Source organism: Argentina silus, assembly GCF_951799395.1.
Source record: "Argentina silus genome assembly, chromosome: 15".
NCBI lineage: Eukaryota > Metazoa > Chordata > Actinopteri > Argentiniformes > Argentinidae > Argentina > Argentina silus.
Genome location: NC_139669.1, coordinates 7826695 through 7846694, shown reverse-complemented (window position 1 = coordinate 7846694; position 20000 = coordinate 7826695). Strand labels below are relative to the sequence as shown.

At 45.1% G+C, this 20000-nt stretch overlaps 1 protein-coding gene across 2 annotated transcripts in view; it reads left to right on the top strand.

Annotated features, from left to right (window-relative positions):
- LOC310815810 (teneurin-3) overlaps positions 1 to 20000 on the top strand; it is a gene marked incomplete at its 5' end in the record, with an annotated part of 114626 nt that overhangs the window by 56082 nt on the left and 38544 nt on the right. For both annotated transcript variants that reach the window (XM_083685742.1, XM_083685743.1), the window contains 9 exons: positions 2441 to 2651; positions 4035 to 4136; positions 4512 to 4706; positions 6611 to 6811; positions 8842 to 9027; positions 11214 to 11234; positions 11915 to 11938; positions 13512 to 13658; positions 13849 to 14086. In XM_083685742.1, the coding sequence (XP_083541868.1) occupies positions 2441 to 2651; positions 4035 to 4136; positions 4512 to 4706; positions 6611 to 6811; positions 8842 to 9027; positions 11214 to 11234; positions 11915 to 11938; positions 13512 to 13658; positions 13849 to 14086 (1325 nt within the window). The remainder of the gene's footprint in view (positions 1 to 2440; positions 2652 to 4034; positions 4137 to 4511; positions 4707 to 6610; positions 6812 to 8841; positions 9028 to 11213; positions 11235 to 11914; positions 11939 to 13511; positions 13659 to 13848; positions 14087 to 20000) is intronic.

Below are 20000 nucleotides of genomic sequence, written 5' to 3'. Positions count from 1 at the left end.
CTCAACAGTGTTATACACAGTACAATAGCTTCCTAAATGCTAAAAACATGTGTGTGTGTGTGTGCAGGTGTGCATGTGTGCATGTGTGCGTGGCAGAGTCAGTGATCAACAAGATAACTGACCGTTCATCAGTCTCATGACCGTGGGGTAGAAGCTGTCACAGAACCTTATAGTTCCAGGCTGGGCGCTCTGGTAGCATCGTGCCAGATGGGTGTTAAAACAAATAGAGGTTTTGATTTGGTGAAGTGTTAAAACAAATAGAGGTTTTTATTTGGTGAAGTTTTAAAATAAATAGAGGTTTTATTTGTTGAAATTTTAAAATAAATAGAGGTTTTATTTGGTGAAGTTTTAAAATAAAGAGAGGTTTTATTTGGTGAAGTTTTAAAATAAATAGAGGTTTTATTAGGTGAAGTTTTAAAATAAATAGAGGTTTTATTTGGTGAAGTTTTAAAATAAATAGAGGTTTTTAACAGTTACATCTCTTAAAGGAGCAGGGTGTAGATTTGTCGGAAATCTGCTACCTCTGGTGTAGGTTTGTCGGAAATCTGAGCCCTCTTGAAGTTCCAAACAATGACATCCTTCCTAATAGTAATATAACCCCCCGGAAAGGATTTGCGAAATGGCAGTGTCAGACATTATCTGTTGTGTTTACTGCATGCATGCAGGATTATAAGAGAGGCAGCCACCAGAGACAGAAAGCCAAACATCAGTGAGTCTACTCACCTAGAACACCCCTGGCCCCTCCCCTAGAACACCCCTGGCCCCTCCCCTAGAACGCCCTCCCCTAGAACACCCCTGGCCCCATAGTCATTACAACCATTAGGAAGCTTTTAGAAAGCTTGAATGTTACACACCGAACCTTTAAGAAACAACTTCCTATACTGAAACAATTTTATGGTCATTTTCCACTGCACTCGAAAAGAGCGAAAGGTTTCAAAGACCACCTTCTTGACATTCACTCTCGGTGAAGGAGGGCCTCTTAGATCCTCTTAGGAGTCTATGGAAAGGGACCATTATCGGGAAAAGAAACAAAGTCCAATTCAAATGGCGACAGGAAAGGGAATTACACGTCCGGTGGAAGAAACTAGACAAAATCAAACACAACAAAAAACAGAGTTTCTAATGAAAAGACCATTCCTTTCACGCCTTAGAGTCGACATTAAAGACTGTCGTCTGTCGATGCCGGACGGACAGCGAGTCTGTCGAGATTGTTCATCTCAGAAAAACCCTCCGTTAAATTGCAGGGAGATAAATCGATGTGTTTACTTAACTAAGCATGAAAGACCCCAATGAGAGCTATTGACGGATGGCTACATTCACAGCTCAGAGAGAGAGAGAGAGAAGTAGAAGAACAAGAAGAAGAAGAATAAACATTCACAGCTCAGAGAGAGAGAGAAGTAGAAGAAGAAGAAGAAGAAGAAGAAGAAACATTCACAGCTCAGAAAGAGAGAGAGAAGTAGAAGAAGAAGAAGAAGAAGAAACATTCACAGCTCAGAAAGAGAGAGAGAAGTAGAAGAACAAGAAGAAGAAGAATAAACATTCACAGCTCAGAAAGAGAGAGAGAAGTAGAAGAAGAAAAATCACAGCTCAGAGAGAGAGAGAAGTAGAAGAAGAGGAATAACAAGAAGGAGAAACTTTCACAGCTCAGAGAGAGAGAGAGGAGAAGTAGAGGAGGAATGAGGGGCAACTTTAAAGTGCATCATCATCATCAGCGCACCCTCCACACATAGACTTTCCTCTGTTTGTTATTGACTATCGGAACGCCTCAGCTTGTTGTTTCTATTCCTGATAGACTAAACCTTTGACGCTTGTTTGAATTTACAAGCTTTAAGGCTTTCCTGGTGGTCGGCCGGGTCTGGGGTCGCGGCGTGCTGGGCCCTGGCCCGGCCGCACCGGGCCTCTCCTCTATTACCAGCTCTCATTGTTAGATTGAGATGAGGCTAAAAGGTGGGGGGGGGGGGGGTGGGGGGGATTGGGTTTTCACGCCGGCTAATCGAGATGTTGGCGAGCACTATAAACTGAGCTGGGAGTTCAGGGGCTTGGAGCTTGATCTGTTTTATTGCTTCCCTCTCTGGCCGCCAACACAAAGACAAGTGCATCCGGCAGGTTAATATCCCCTCTCTGCCCCTCAGCGCCCCTCTGTAGGGTTTAAATCACACACTGTGTTGACTTCCCCTGCCCTCTTCCTTAATGCCTCATTTCCCATCAGAGCAGAGTCAATGGAAAGGGGCTGCTTTGGTCCTCCGCGAGCTGCATTCCCCATACTAAATCCTTTTTTAATGTGTGCGTGTGTGTGTGTGTGTCTGTGTGTCTGTGTATCTGTGTGTGTGTGTGTGTGTGTGTGTGTGTATGTGTGTGTGTGTGTGTGTGTGTGTGTGTGTGTGTGTGTGTGTGTGTGTGTGTGTGTGTGTGTGTGTGTGTGTGTGTGTGTGTGATCCAGTATGACTTTGTGGAGCTGCTGGACGGCAGCAGACTCATCGCCAAAGAGAGGCGGACTCCCACGGAACCGGAGACCTGGGCGAGGATGGATCGACCAATCAGCCTCCACCAGGCCGGCTTTATCCAATACCTGGACTCGGGGGTGTGGCACCTGGCTTTCTACAATGATGGGAGGAGCCTGGAGGCAGTGTCATACAACACCATTGTCCTGGGTAAGAGACTGCACCATTGTCCCAGTGTGTCAAATATTGTGTGTGTGTGTGTGTGTGTGTGTGTGTGAGAGAGAGAGAGAGAAAGAGAGAGAGAGAGAGGGATTTTCATTCATTAATATGAATTTTTATTTTATTTTTATTTTAACAATTATTATCATTATTATTATTGTATGAATTGTCATGCCAATAAAGCCAAATAAGCGAGCGAGAGAGAGAGAGACTTTTAGGTCCTCTTTTTTCTTCAACAACTGTGAGAGCATGTGTGATTAGGTAGTTGGCACAACCAGACACCTACATAAACAAGTAATTTCACATCCTGTAATTATAATTGACTGTGTTTATGCTGTGAACTCGTATGTGTCTATGCTGTGAACTTGTATGTGTTTGGGCATTGAACACATCCTCTTCTTAAACATGCAAGGAACTCTCCATTATATCAGACACCTCATTATTGTGTTGGCTCAGGATCTTTCCTGTTATGTTGAAGGGGCTTGGGTTAGGCTTGAGTGAATGTGTTGCTATTCCTTTGGGAATTCGGTCGATATTTCAATTTCTGAAGATATGAAGTTATTGACCATCAGAGGTCATAATTGCCAGGTAGGTGATGAGAGACAGCGGAGAGATACAATAAAACTCCAAAGCAATAACAAAACAGTTTGCCCCCTTAACACAATCGAAATGAACCACCCCTCCCTCTGCTCAACCCCCCCCCCCCCCCCCCTCCACCTCCACCCCCTCTGCTCAACCCCCCCCCCCCCCTCCCCTCCACCTCCACCCCCTCTGCTCAACCCCCCCCCCTCCCCTCCACATCCACCCCCTCTGCTCAACCCCCCCTCCCCCTCCACCCCCTCTCCCCTCCCGACCTCCTCCACTGGGTCTTGGGGGATCGTGGCCTTTATGAGCGATGGTCTGTTGAAGGAGCAGCCGATCCGTCAGTGGGATAGATGTCAGATTAACTTCAAGTCGGAGAGGATTTAGAAGGCTGTAAACACCGGAGAGGTTCTCCAGCTGTCTTGTGTGGGCATGATCAGTCATTCAGCGGAGACCTTCAGACAGGGAAGTGAAAAAAACGTACCGCGGAAAAAGAGGAAACAGACACTGTTGCGATTGCTAAACATGCTCAAGCTCTTTGGTGGAGATAGTTGGGAGACAGTTGGAGTGTACAGACAGGCAACAATAATCATGTGTTATGGGAGCTTGAGGCTCAGTGGGACATGGATAAATAGCAGGAATTACACATCTCTTGCTTGTTACTATACAATTGTAGGTATTATAGATACGAGATGCTCACATTGGCCACCTGTAATTGGTGCTGGGGAGGTTGCTGTGGAATTGTGATGAGGCTGTGTGTTTCAGTTTACCGCACGTCTCTCCTTCCCACAGAGTCGGTGATGGAGTGTTCGCATAATTGCTATGGCAATGGAGAGTGTGTGTCGGGGTCCTGCCACTGTTTCCCAGGGTTCATTGGGCCATACTGCTCCAGAGGTACGTATGTCCTTAATCAGGGGCGGCTGGTGGAGACAAAAACAGTTTAAAAAAACAAAAAAACGAACACAAAACCAGTCCAAAGCACTTTAACTGTACTGGAACACATCAAACTGAACCCTGTCGCTCCACACTGAACCACACGCCTGTACTTTCAATCAATCAATCAATCAATCATATGTATTGATATAGCACTTTTCACAATGACCATGATCTCAAAGTGCTTTACATCAAGAACAACAGACTCAAGCCCTCTAGCACAGGATCATAACATTCACACCTATCACCCCAGCCTCACAGTGGACCACCCACCGCAACCCGTCATAAACGGCCATTCACAGAGTTACTGACCACCTCCTTGCTTCCCTCCCTCAGCGGCCTGTCCAGTCCTCTGCAGTGGCAACGGCCAGTACACTAGAGGGCGCTGTCAGTGCTACAGCGGGTGGAAGGGCACGGAGTGTGACGTCCCCATCTCCCAGTGTGTGGACCCCCAGTGTGCCGGTCATGGTGTGTGTGTGGCCGGCAGCTGTGTGTGCAACGCAGGCCACAAGGGGAACAGCTGTGACCAAGGTACAGTAACAGGATGCTCCGCAGAATTTTTGCTGCTGCCTCTTTTGCATTTACATTACATTTTAGACATTTAGCAGACGCCTTTATCCAAAGCGACTTACAACAAGTACATTTGTCAAAGTAAGTGAATCATCTATGCATCAGTCGTCATAAGAAAAACAAATCTATGCCAGGACCAGGGGCCATTCGCAGTCACAATGCTAGAAGATGGAAGAATTACTTTTTTTTATGTTTATTTACCGTAGAGAAACTGTACAGGGGGGTAGTGGGGATGACGAGATCTTTAGGAGGGACAGTCAAGATGTAGCCTGAAGAGATGGGTCTTCAGTCAACGGCGGAAGATAGGCACCTTTTGGTCAAGGTCTCTACCTCAATGGGATAAGATGAAGGATAAACAAGTAGACAGATACATAAATAGATGACTGAACGTTGGACTGAACTCAGCTGGAGACGAGAGGCTCCATTGCAAAATAGATTTCTATATTGATGGGAGTGGGTCCAAAGTAGAGTACTGGTCAGAGGGTCCTTACAAAATAGATCTCTATCTCAATGGGACTTACCTGGATAGATAAAAGATAAATAAATACCCAGGTGAATAAAATGGACTGAACTGTAGCTGGAGACGAGAAAAGATAATGCATTGATTTTACAAGCCTTTCGGGGGTTGTGTGCGGTTCCATCGCTGCTTTGTTTTCAACCTCACCAAGCGTGTCATTCTTGTATAGCCCATATCAATACGCTGTATATACGGTAGCATTAGCTCTCTCCGAACGCTTAGCCACGGTTATAGATCAGGATTGATTCTAAGTGGTCCACCAAAGCCCTGGCTTGCGTGCCTTCCTGCTAATAGGGCACCTGTTGGAGTCAATCGTTCAGGTAGGGGTCTGTTTCTCTTTTCTACAGAAAAGGCCTCTCACTTCTTTCTCCTCAACCTCTCCTGCTTTCTTCCTTTATTCAATCAGTTGAACTTTATTGATCCCCCGTTCAGACACAGAGGCAATTAACGGCTCAGATTTACATCTCTGGGTCACTGGCCCCCGACGTGGACAATGTTATTGAGTGCAGTGGGTAATTAAATCCCGTTTTTTGGCCTTATTGTTAAGTGAATTAAGAGGAGAAAAGGACACTATTGGTTGGCAGCGGAGATTCCTTCACTCTGCCATGTTGTTACAGGAAGTGGTCTATGGTCTCTGGCCATTGGTCAATTAATCAATCAACCAAATACTAAAGCCAACATTGTATCCAAATGATTACGTTCTGGGGGATCGTTTCTGCAGACCAAGGAAATACTCTCTATGGGGGATTGTATTATCTGGCTATACCAACGTTTGACCACCTGTTGTTTTTTTATGTAAGGTACAGTACGTTGCATAAGAGTTACGTGAATTACGACTTGCGTGGCGGTTAGGCATGATCAGTTGATCAATCAACTAAATAGTAAACCTAGTAAACTAAGTAAATACTAGTAAACTAGTATTTTGTTTTGTTTTGTTTTCGTTCATAGTTAATCTTATTTATTTAACTTATTGAGCAACCTGTTGAAGAGGATGTTGATTTGTTGACATTTTTACATTTGAGCATATGTTAGGTAAGTCACAGCAAGGGGAGTGTACTCTTTTGCAAGCAGGTCTTCTCAGTTTTTAATTTTTAAATAAATTGTTGGACATTTTTAGAATGTTTGTTTTCCTTTGAATGTGTCAGGCTGAGGAGATCAGTGAAGAAAAATAATAATAATCATGAATTAAATATATTAAACATTTTGACAAGGGGTGTGGACTTTAACTCTATTGGTCATGTGCTTCAATGGACATGCTGTCTTCTGCTCCGGTCTCTGCTCAACCCAGCTAATACAGTAGTTGTTTCCTTGTGTCCCTGCTCTGTGTGTCCCCGCTCTCTCTCCGTAGTGGACTGTTTGGACCCGTCCTGCTCGGGCCATGGCGCCTGTCACCATGGCGACTGCCACTGCAACCCTGGCTGGGGCGGAAGACTGTGTGAGATTCTGAAGAGCACGTGTCCAGAACAGTGTTCCAACCACGGAACCTTCCACACCGAGACCGGAGCTTGCGTCTGTGAGCTAAACTGGACTGGAACCGACTGCTCTGTAGGTCAGACAGCATTACCTTACTCCCATCTATACTCTACATTCACTCACTAACTGCCAAAGAATTCCGGAACACTCACCACCTAAACCTAGTGTTTTAAGTGGTATTTACCCAGAAACAATACTTTGATTGGCTACAAAAGGAAGCATCATAATTTATGCATTTTTGGTGAATAAAGTCACCCTTGGCACTCTAGAATGTTGACCATTTGGGCAACTTTATTCACCCTCGGCACTGAATGAGTTAAGCTGCCCTAATTCCTGTGTAATAACACGGTAATTACTCTGGGAACAAGGTTGTATTAATGTGTTGTAATTTGCAGTTGATTTGCTGTAGTTGCTTTGTTTGTCTGTCTAGATGTAATTGTGACTAAGGATTGCATTTATTCTGAGGCTGAAATCCAACCAAATCTGGGCAAAGCCTGTCTTAAACAGTTTGAAATTTAGAATTAAAAATGATGAATGAGTATGCAAAAAAGGAATGATTGTTCAGAGCAGCAAGGAGCTTTTGTTTTAATTTGACAACAAACTTTTAAGTAAAGTCATTTGTTATACTGTGAAAAGGCTTCTCGAAATTCAACACACATTTCTCTTTGTCAGCGGAACATCCGTTGCCTGTCGATGCCAGGACTGAGCACTGAAGGATGAGGTTAGCGCATAGCGGTTAGCCTTGGCAGCATCCAAACTCTTTTTTTCCCCACCTGGGCGAGAGAGAGTTCTCTCTCTTAATTATCACAGGCAGTTCCTCTTCAATTAAATAAACTTTAATTAACAAGCGCAGGATGTGGATTGACTGTACCGTCTCTCTTCCCCAAACCCTCTATCCCCACACTCCCCCCCATCCTGCTGGAGTCAGGGCTATGGTAAAGGCAGATAAACACTGTTTCGCTAATGAAAAATTGATTACATGGATTCTTATGGAAGGGGGGGGCCCCCCTCGGAATCGAACGAGTCCTTTCCAGAGGGATGGTTGATATTCCTTTGTGTCGTCTCTCAGGGTTTAATCAGACCCCGCCAAGGTCTTAATCAGGCCCCACCCAAGGTCTCTGAATCGAAGACAAACTCCATTCAGAGGCAGATGAATACAGCAGTCCCTTAACATAGTGGCAATGGGGGGGGGGGGGGGGGATGGAGGGGTAGGGAGAGAGAGAGGGGTAGGGAGCGGGATGACGTTTCTGGTGACGTTTCAAAGCTCTCTTCAGCCTCTGACAGTCCCAGTAAATGAATGGTTTCCATGGTTTTTCCCACTTAGAACTGAGCTTTTAGTGTTGTTTTTAGCGCTAAGCAGCACCTGTTGGTTGAGTAATGACAGTTCCACGTCCCTGAGACGAGACGGCGACGAGGCTGAGTCATAAGTCGTTGATCTTACTTTCTTACACTCTTTGTGATATCTTGTGACTGAGTTGGCCTTAGCCTCCCACTTATCCCAAAGCCTGACTGAAGATATCTCTAGCTGGCGTTTGTCCCTCCAGTCCACGATCAAATCACTGATACATATTTTGTGACTGAAGTACCTTTAAGTGCTTATCATCCGAAAGCCTGCCAGACTGAAGATGTGTCTCTCGCTCGCTCTTTCCTTCAGAATGGCGCGGGGTTCTGCTTTGCGTAACTGATAGAGTCCGACATCAAAAGCGTGTTCAGTCTCTTCTTGTCAGTCGCGCTAAGAACAAAAGGAGAAGATGACAACAAATTAAAAATGTAGTTTTTCTGTTTCGCTCTTCTGTTTGCTAGTGTGTCTTTGTTTTCACGCTCTTCAGAATCTAGAGTGGATAATAGGACATATATAAGAAAGGAAGGAAGGAAGAAAAATGGAGGAAAAATTAAGGAAGGAAAGAATGAACTAGCACAGCTGCCTCAGCTCTCTCTCTCTCTCACACACACACACACACACACACACACACACACACACACCCCAGCAGATCCCTGTACTAAACAACCAAACACTAACAATGTGGTGGCATTCAAAGGCAGAGCAAAAGCGTTGGATGTTTGTGTGCCATGTGTGTCTTCATCCCGTGTCTCTGGTTGCATCAGAGGTGTGTGCGGTGGAGTGCGGCCCCCATGGCGCGTGTGTCAGCGGGACGTGCCACTGCGAGGAGGGCTGGGCGGGGCCGGAGTGCGACCAGCGGGACTGCCACCCGCGCTGTACCGACCACGGCGTCTGCAGGGAGGGCAAGTGTGACTGTCACCAGGGCTGGACCGGAGAACACTGCACCATCGGTAAGAAAGACACACACACACACGCGCACGCACGCACGCACGCACGCACGCACGCACGCACGCACGCACGCACGCACACACACACACACACACACACACACACACACACACACACACACACACACCACCATGCTGTTTCTACTCGTGGTGCTGGGGATACAAGCCCCGCAGATCAACTTATATTGTGTCTTCGTAACGGTTACAGATCGGATCGTCGACATTAAATCTTAAAGGTAAAGCTTTGTGTGCGCAAGTATTTATATTTAATATAAGTCCCGCTATGGAACTGTCGGGCCATACCCATGTACCCGCTCAGGCTTGGTGAAACGCGCCCTGCTATGTTTATCGAAGACTTGCTTTTTTTTTCCTCTCAAACCTTTCTGATTGCATACTAGTGTGACTCGATCCTGAGTCGAGGATATACTCCGTTATTAATTTGCTTCATACTATTATTACTTACTTTTGTCAAAAACATTATCACCCCGACACTCCTTATATTTCTTTGACTCCATCTTATCCTCTCTGTCCTTGACACCCGACACCACCGTTTACTTCCCCTCATTTCCTCCGTCCGTAGAACGTGCTTCCGATTTCCCGCTACATATAATCATCGTGGCGCTTAACCTAGGTCAGGTGTTAGGGGGACGGCAGGCCAAGCCTGGGGTCTCATCTCGTTTAGTCACCCAGGCATAAGCCTGGCTCCGACAGGACTGCCTCAGTGCACCTTAATGGGGATAATAAGAGTCGCTGTGATGTCGCTTCCTCTTGACCTTTGACCCTCCGCTTCCTCTACACCCCGGCCCTGTCAAGAGTGCTGATTAATCCCTGACATCGCGGATGAAGTACCTGCTCCCAAACCCCTCGGTGACATCATCATCTCATTGAAACAATGGGCCTGGACTCGACAAACTCTTGAACCCTAATTATAGATGTACATATTCCTCTCTTCAGAGTGGGGGCCTGAATCAGTTGCTATAGGGATGAGAGAGAGAGAGAGAGAGAAAGAAAGAGAGAGAGAGAGAGATAAAGAGAGAGAGGGAGAGAGAGAGAGAGAGAGATAAAGAGAGAGAGGGAGAGAGAGAGAGAGAGAGAGAGAGGGAGAGAGAGAGAGAGAGACATGGAAAGAGAGAGAGAGAAAAAGAGAGAGAGAGAGAGAGAGGGAGAGAGAGAGAGAAAAAGAGAGAGAGAGAGAGAGAGAGAGAGAGAGAGATTGCGGGAGGAAGGACGGAAGGCATCAGGGGTCACATTCCTGATGTTATTAATCTCTCCCTCATCATTGAGAGACCATGATCCATCCTTTCACACTCTTCCTGTTCCAAACCCCCGTCAGGAGACTAATTCCTCTCTGAGGCCGTGCCGGGGATGAATAGGCAGCAATTTACCTATTCTTTAACACAAGGACTAGCAGCTTATTTTCCTCTTGCAGGCCTCTGAATAGCTTCCATTCACACAAAGCTGCTTTAATCACGTTACACGGGGAGACCCTGACGAGCACGTCCCTGGCCGCTCCATTGTTGCCACGCATTCCTGTCCTCGTCTTATACCATAAGCTTAGACGCTTTTCAGATTTTTACTTTTTTTTGTAACTTTTTTTTTTTAATTTGATTACCAAGGCGTTTTTTATTCAGTCCAGAGGCCCTGTGAGTTCACTGCCGTGCCAGTGGTAATAGGATGCAGTGAATGTACCGATGGAAAATAAGAAGAAAGTGTTTCATATGTATTTGTCCTGCTGTATTTCTGAAGGTGAATGAGCTCCTGAAGTCGTATATCAAGGTATCAGGGGAGGCTGGTGGAGGTAAAAATCTGAGGACGGGCTCATTGTAATACATGGAATAAAATGAGGAATGGTATCGGAATGGAATGAGGAATGGTATCAAACACACGTGCTTTATATCATTCCTCATTCCATTCCATGCATTACACTGAGCCCGTCCTCCGATTTCTACCTCCACCAGCCTCCCCTGGCTGATACAGTAACTGTAGCTACAGCTGGTATAGCAGAGATCCACTATTACTTGCTGACTTGTCTTCTCTTCATGGTGTGTGTATTATCAGTGCATGTGTAGTACCATACTAACAATACTATAACTATTCTGCCTCTACTATCTCCATTTTCCTCTCTATCTCTCTTTCTCTCCCCCTCCCTCCCTCCCTCTCTCTCTCCTTCTCTTCCTTCACCTGTCAAGCTCTGGATTCAAGAGTATCAGGTAATGTGCTTTCTCTCCTTCTCTCTTTCTTTCTTTTTTTCTCTCTCTTCATCTTCCTGTTTCCTATCTGAACGGTATCGATACCGCCCAAGATTTACTTTCATTTACATACTGACAATTGAAACCCTCTCCTTAAATGGGGCGAGCAGATAACTTCACTTCCCTCAACAGAATTTCAGTCTTGTCAACCATGCTATTTGATTCCACCATCATCGCAAAATTGCTGCTCAAGAAACAAACACCACAAACAATAAGACAAAAATCGCTCGCTACCAGCAAAACTGCCATACAGATAGTCTTGTCTGTATCTTATGCATCGTAAAATCTCCTGAGAAGCCTCTAAGCACAGTATCTCATACACAGTTGTCAGATGCATCTGTGTTCTGCCAGCAACAACCACAAACCTTTCCCTTTGTATTTAATCCTGTGTAATGCTGCTCAGCCAATGTGTGTGTCCGTCTCAGGCATTCTGCCATATAGAGATTCCAGGGGAGGCTGGTGGGAGGTAGAAATCGGAGGCCGGGCTCATTGTAATGCATGGAACAGAACAAGGAACGGTGTCAAACGCAATGCATTACAATGAGCCCCGTCCTCCGATTTCTACCTCCCACCGGCCTCCCCTGAGAGATACAGTCAGTAATGCTCTTTTCCAAATGTTTCCCTTTCCTCAATGATGATAGGAGCAGTCAAGATAGGATATAAAGGTAAATCCAACAACCGCCCCCCCCAGGGAGATTGTCGTCACATACAGTCCCTCCCTCCCCCTGCCTCTCTGTCCCCCCCCCCCTCTCCGAGCACGGCGTACACCTGTGTGTGTTCTAGTCAGTCTATCATGATGTTTCAGCTGTCTGCACTTCCTGGTTCCTAGTCCCTGATTCTGTTCTGTCCATTCCTGTCTGTCCTAACTGGTGCTAACACGCTCAGCCCCCCTTTCTCCCTGTTTCAATCTCTCTCTCTCTCTCTGTCTGTTAGAATACAGTACAGGCTGAGAGAATGTGGGTACTGTAGTTCTGTACTGTAGTCCTGGTCTGCTCTCTGTTCACCCCCCCCCCCCCCCCCCCCCCCCGCCCATGGTTAAAGGAATGCAATCATACGCAGTCAACATTAGCATTAAAGGGATAGTTCACTGTTAACTTATTGTCAGGGGGTTCCTTGAAAGTAGTCTATGGGCCAGGCGAAACCGGCCATTCACAGGCCAGTTTCTCCTGTCATCACAGGCTACTTTTCAAGTTACCAGGAAGCATCCGACTTCAAGTTGTAAAAATGGTGAACTATCCCTTTAAGTACCGTTTACTGTAGCTGTTGAGATGAAAAACAACCAACCTGTCCGTGTACATGTCCTCCCTTTTAGTGTGCTGTAGCTTCACATGAATAGTGTGCCGGGAGAAACTGGTATTTGGAGTACCGAGGACTGCAGGATCTACCGATCTAAGTGTCTAAATATTGATCGATCAGCACCTTTTAAAAAAAAATTGAATATACAGTACCAGTCAAAAGTTTGGACACACCTTGCCAAGAGTGTGCAAAGCTGTCATCAAAGCAAAAGGTGGCTACTTTGAAGAATCTAAAATATAAAACATATTCTGGTTTGTTTAACACTTTTTTGTTTACTACATAATTCCATATGTGTTCCTTCATAGTTTTGATGTCTTCAATATTAATCTACAATGTGGAAAATAATCAAAATAAAGAAAAACCATTGAATGAGAAGGTGTGTCCAAACTTTTGACTGGTACTGTACAATATAAGGAAGTTAATCGGATCAGTATGACTCTGTATGGTTGTACCAGCCTATTGAACTCCAAGTGTCCGTATGAATGTGCATTAGTTAGTGTGGAACTCAGTTACTAAAGAACTCATGTGAAACTACAGTATTGTAACATCCCTTAGCCCCCCTCCACCACCACCACCAACCCCACACCCCACCACCAACCCCACCCCTGTCCTGTCAGATGTCACTCACCCTTTACATTGTTGTCCCTTTCCTACCCCTGTCCAATACGAAGGGCCAGGTCTTGTCCCTGCCCTCTCACTCTGTCTCCCTGTCTCCTATTGGCCAGTGTGTATGATTGACATGTCGTTTTAACATATGAGTGTCCAGGTCTTGTCCCATCCCATCCCCTCCCCTTCTTGTCTCCCTTGATTGGCCAGTGTGTATGACTGACCATGTCCTTTTAACCTATGAATGTCCAGGTCTTGTCCTGTCTCCTCCCCTCATCCTGTCTCTCTGTTCTCTGATTGGCTAGTATATGTGATTGACATGTGTTATTTTGACAGACGGCTGCCCAGGCTTGTGTAACAGCAACGGCAGGTGCATCCTGGACCAGAACGGCTGGCGATGCATCTGCCAATCAGGTTGGAGAGGGTTGGGATGTGACGTTGCCACGGAGACGCTCTGCTCGGACGGCAAGGACAACGAGGGGGGTAAGAGCAATGAAATGGTGCATCTTAGGGTTAACCCTAACCCCTAACCCTTAACCCCTAACCCTTATCTCTAGTTGACCTCCTTTCTTGTGTGCTCGCATAAGCATAATAAGCGGAAGCCTTAGAAGATGGTCTGTGTCATCATTGTCTATGTGTTGGTCTGACGCCATGTTGGTTCCTATGGTTCCAGACGGGCTGGTGGACTGTATGGACCCAGACTGCTGCACCCAGAGCACCTGCCAGGGTCAGACCTACTGCCGAGGCTCCCCTGACCCCACCACCCTCGCTGGCCAGGGTCAAGGGTCACCCTCCTCCTCCTCCTCCTCCTCCACCATGCCCACCTCCAAGCCCTTCTACGACCGCGTCCGCTTCCTGGTTGGGCCTGGAGGAAGTCATGTGATTCCCGGGGACAACCCTTTCAACCGCAGGTGAGTGAGGGGCTGATGATGAATTTGGGTGGGTTCTAAACCTGGAGACTAAAGACCCGTCTCTGTAGCCTCCACCTGGGCTCCTCCTTTACTTTTTTACTCTACTTTACCTCCTTTACTTTTTTACACTTTACTTTTTTACTCTACTATTCATACTGCAATTGTGTCGTGTCTATTGTCTTGTGTCCCCAACAATCGTCACTGTCCAACCCTCTCACTTATTTTGTACTATGTCACTTATTGTCTTGTCCTACCTCATTGCACTACTGCGTATCTGTATTATTGTATTATTTGTATTATTTGTATTATTGTATTATTTGTATTTTGTATGCTGCATTGTCAAGGAACTGAGCCCAAGAATTTTACTCCCTACACTTGTGTATGAGACATAACAAATAAACTTGAAACTCCTTGTCAGACCTCTCCACCCCCACCCCCAACACCCACTACATTACCTGAACTTAACCAATTAAATAAAAAGTTCTTCCTTTCTCCAGCACTGTGATTGCCGATGTTACTTATCGGAGGTTTTACTTACGATGACTCATGTATAGTTGATTCACCTACTTAGACAAATGTACTTAGTGTAAGTTGCTTTGGATAAAAGTCATCTAAAAATGTCTTCAATGTAAATGTAAACCGACCCCTTGCCCCCATGCCTTGTAGCACTATGCCATCCCTGTAGATCTGAGCAGATTGGATAATGGATGGATGAAAGCAAGGTGGCGATTACTTCATCTTACCCTCTGATTTAATGGCTGGAAAACACATCTTTTCACACTTGCCTTTTTTAGATGTGTTAGCTTGTCTGTTTCTCCTCTGAGTGTTCTTTTGTGTATCCCTAGGCAACTGACTAGTTTAGTTTCCTTTGCTATATATATATTATTTTTTATTATTTTCCACATTGTAGATTAACATTGAAGACATCAAAACTATGAAGGAACACTATGAAGGAATTATGAAGGAATTATGTAGTAAACAAAAAAGTGTTAAACAAACCAGAATATGTTTTATATTTTAGATTCTTTAAAGTAGCCACCTTTTGCTTTGATGACAGCTTTGCACACTCTTGGCAAGGTGTGTCCAAACCTTTGACTGGTACTGTATGTATATATATATATATATATATATATATATATATATATATATATACAGTACCAGTCAAAGGTTATATATATATACTACAGTTTCCTTGGGTGTTCTGAAAGGCGCTTTCAAATTAAATGTATTATTATTATTATTATTATCATTATCTAAACTATCTAAAACTCCAAAGTCTCCGGCAGTGGCCAGAGAGAGGACGAGGGCTGGAGTTGGAGTCGGTTGTCACTATGTAATATAGATAAAGCCTGAATTGGTTAAATCTTGTTTTATACTGAATTGCTGCTTGTAAGAAACAGCTTTGTTGTCAGGGACCTCGGCATGATGAGTAGGGAGAACAAGGGGGTGTATCTGAGTTTCATATAGAGAAAAAGGATTTTATGTATCAGACGTTACTCTGATGTGAAAAGTGGTAATGGAAATAACCAAATCAAATTTCATCATTCCAAGACACAAAGGTGTAAGGGATTCTCCCCAATGAATAAAACAACACGATCTGATTTCAATTTGCAGACTGCAAATTCCTCTGCAGAAAGAAAAATGTATTTTTCATTTGGATTTCAATGCTCTCTCTGTGTCTGCTGTCTGTTCTGAATCAATAGCTGAGTTTCTTTTTCAACTGGTGAAGAGGAAAATGATTACCAACTGTGTGACGAATGCTTTGGGAATATTTTCCTCCAACTCACTCCAGTAGTTTTTGGAGTAATCCTTATGTAAATAGCACACTTTACCGCAAATATAGAATGAGTCAATCCCTCTCCGTCGGATTGCTCATAATCCTCATCCTCATTGTTTTCAGCTTAACGCCAATCCCATATCTGGCAGACGCATATAAGTTCCTCTGCTGAAAAATTACATTTAGCCTTTTATCTTCTCTAAAGTTAGTTTTATTAGTTTTATGTTCGGAAATTGAAGTTGCGGTACTTTTTTAGTCTTGAACACCAGAAGCCCCGGGCCCTCATCACTAAGTACCCCGAGTGAGGTCAGGAGACGTCCATTTGTTGACGTTAGTGTAACGGTGTAATAATTTAATTAGATCAATACCATAACAAAAAGAATACACTGGTTGTGTTTGGTCAGGGCATAATAATCATTAGACTACCACATTTTGTATTTTAAAGGGCTACGTACATATTGAATAGAACATATTGACGGACGTATTTCAACGCGCAGCCAAAGGTGGAGCACATTACAGATTGATCACCCGCTCTCCCCGTGCTGTTAATTTTTGACAGAGGGCAGAACGTTTCCGTATCATTTTTTTCGGGTTCCGTTTTGGCAAACAGCTCGTTTGCCAGGGAACTTGATGTGAAGAAGTTTCAGTTTCTGCCTTTGCAGTCATATTCTACCTGTAAGGTTGCAATGGACAATGCTGAGCTCAGTAACTGTTTTTTTGATAAACCCGCCAGACACACACACACACACACACACACACACACACACACACACACACACACACACACACACACACACACATCATTACACATTGACTGCCCATTTTCTGCGTTGTTGTTTCTGTATTTTTATTAACCTCACTGGCTTTTACACACAGACACACATACTGTAGCCTACATACACACACGGGAGGAGAGATGTCGAGAGAGAGAGAGGAAAACGATGTTGTGGATTAAGTCAACTATTCTTGTGGCTGAAGTAAACTACGTTGTGGCCGGGTGCGTGCTGGCTTTTCCTGTAAATAACTGTTATTGTCTTTCTGTCAATGTTGCTAATAGCCATTACGGTTGAAAGGCCAGTCATAACTGTAAGGTTCACCATGAGGAGAGTCAAGCTACGGTGAGGCGTTAATCACGCCTCAGGACATGACGTGGAGATATTGGCTGTCATGGTAGTCATGACAATGCTGCCAGATGTTTTGCTACAGTATGTGTGATATTGAAATTAAAAACAACGCTATTATCTTATTATGTTATATTAAAACAGACATTGAGGAAAAGTCAGGGAAGGCGGGAGACGTGGGTTTCACAACGGCAGAATTCTTTTTATTCTTAAGTTTCACATTGCGTCTGTAGACCTCCGTTGGAGCGGCGAGTGTTAAGCATGCAAACATCATTCCACACGGTTTGACATTAATTACATTTCTGAACGCTACGAATATCGATGCTACCCTCACTCAGATTTGATTTGCTAATTAAATTGCCAGAGTAGGTTGTACGGCATTCATGATAAATACATTAATTACTGTGAAATCTCGCAGGTTAATTTGACTGTGTGCTAAATATTTGTGATGAATTATTATTTTGACTTGTCATGATTGATTGTTTCACCGCTAAAACGTGCCTATCTCAGTTTCTCTCCCGTGGGCTTGCATGTTAACAACCTGGGCTGAAATAGTATTTGATGTGAATCAAACCACCTTTGGTACACTTGATTTAGCATGTTGGGTGAGCAGGGTGTGCACTTATGGGCCTCGTGTCTCGGTTCTGTTTCACAGGGCAAGTTAAACCCAGTACACCTTACATTTTACATTCACATTTACATTTATGCCATTTAGCAGACGCCTTCAAATACATTTGTTCAAGTAAGTGAATCATCTATCCATCAGTCATCATAAGATAAAGTAATCAATGCTAGGACCAGGGTTATGGTTAGGGGTTAGGGTTAGGGGTTAGGGCCAAGAAAAATTACATTTTTTTTTCTTTTCTTTTTTTTCTTTTTCTTTTTTAACAGGAGAGAAACTTGTACAGGGGGGTAGTGGGGGTGAAGAGGTCTTTAGGAGGGACCGTTAAGATGTAGCCCGAAGAGATGGGTCTTAAATCTACGGCGGAAGTCAGCCTCAAGTGTTTGAAAGAAAACAACAGAACTTTGACCCAGATCTTTTACACGAAGACTGTAAGTGGAACCCAGCCGTAAAAAAACTGTAGAAAGGGATGAGGAAGGTTTATGAATGATGAATGTGACCAGTAGCATTGTTCGGTTAGTCTAGACACAGTCTCACATGTCTTGGAGGGCAGGGGTGGAAGCGTCTTCTCTATTGTTACCTACAGTGAAGAACCCAGAGAACATGAGAGCCACGGAAAAGAGAAGGCTTTTCATTGTGTGGTCAGGTTTCATAGTTTCAAACTCACTCTCTCTCTCTCTTTCTCTCTCTACTCCCCCCCTTTCTCTCTCTCTCTTATTTTCCCTTTCTACCTCCCCCTCTCTCTCTATATATCTCTCTCTCTACTCCCCCGTCTCTCTCTCTCTCTCTCTCCCTCTCTCCCACTCTCCCCCTCCTCCCTCTCTCTTAGAGCACAGAGAGGCAATAATACCTTACATATGTTGCGGTTAGCCCCCATAGCCATATCATATGTCCCTATAGGATTGTCCTGCGGAGTCTGGACCGCTGTCCAAGACCAACTGCTGGTTGACAGTGACAGAGAGGAATGCCTGTTTTACATTACTCATGTCTGTGGTTACGCTAGCTGATTTTACTGAATGTTTATTTGGGGGTCAGCCCTTGTATGGTCAGACCAGCCTGGAGAAGATTAATGGAGTGGGAAGGAGGGTTGGAGAGAGAGAGAGGGGGAGGGAAGGAGAGAGAGAAGGAGAGAAAAAGAGAGAGAGAGAGGGAGAAAGAAAGAGAAAGAGAGAGAGAGATAGAGACAGAGACCTAGCCTAGATAAAACTTGACTCGGAGTCCATAGTACTCGTACCTGACTTCAGAGTCTAGGGAGGCCACCTTGATGTGCTCACCGGCACGGTGAGCCGATAATGAAGAGGCTCTGTCCTCCGCTGGTCGGTGTACCCCCCCTGCATCATTTATCTCGTAGCGTTTTTTAGTTTTTAATTTTTTAAGATGTTTGCTTGAAGAACTGCCTCGTCACACTCTCCCGTCCGCCCAACCAAACGAGCCAGGAACGAACGGTAAGCCCCCGAATGCAAATCCAAGTATTCGAGAACCAATCACGCTCGCTCGGAAGCTGGCCCGAGTACTGACAGACTGCTGGTGTTGGAGTTAATTAGTGTGAGTAAAGGTGGGTTCCCAGAACCGCTGTGCGTGACGCTCGCTGCGTCCCCATTGGTCGAACTCCAGTCGTTGACTTCACACCGTAGGCTGACACTCCCGGAGACGGCGAATCAAAGATGAGAGATAGTTCAGCTGGTCATGTGGCGTGGGCGGACACCGGTAGGCGACTCTGCTGCTGATCGTTCACACCTTGTATCCATAACGACCAGAAGATCAGCCAGAAGGGACACATTGTGCCTCTGAGCTCGGCCCTCTCGCCATGAGATGAGAAACACAAACACAACACCTCAGATAAACCCACTCTCTTGACTCCACAGTTCCATGTAGCCACACTTGATTAAGTGTTGATATAGAAATCCCCCTCTCTCCCCCTCTCACTCCCCCCCTCCCTCCCTCCCTCCTTCGGATTCATGGCCAACTTCACAAATTACCTCGCAATTAGGAATGCAAGCATGTGAGCTGAGTCCAAGAAAGACAGAGAGATACGTGGAATAATTTCAATCTTAATACCATCCCCTGGTAGAATATTAATGCAGTACCACTCCTGGAAGAAACTCTTTGTGGGGAAACTGCTGAGGCTAAGAGGCCTCTCGATGCCAGAGACGATTCGCCAGAGTGAGTTATGAGCCGTTAAAAGGGGGTAAAGAGAGAGAGGGAGAGGGCCTCTTATGAATAGAAATGGCAGACACGTGTGTGTGTGTGTGTGTGTGGGGTGGGGGGGGGGGGGGTGTGTGTGTGCGTTGGGGGGGGGGGGGGGGTAGTGTATGTGGGGTGTGTTGGGGGGGAGGGGGGTGTATATATGCGTGTGTGTGTGTGTGTGTTGGACGTGGGGGAGTGTATATGTGT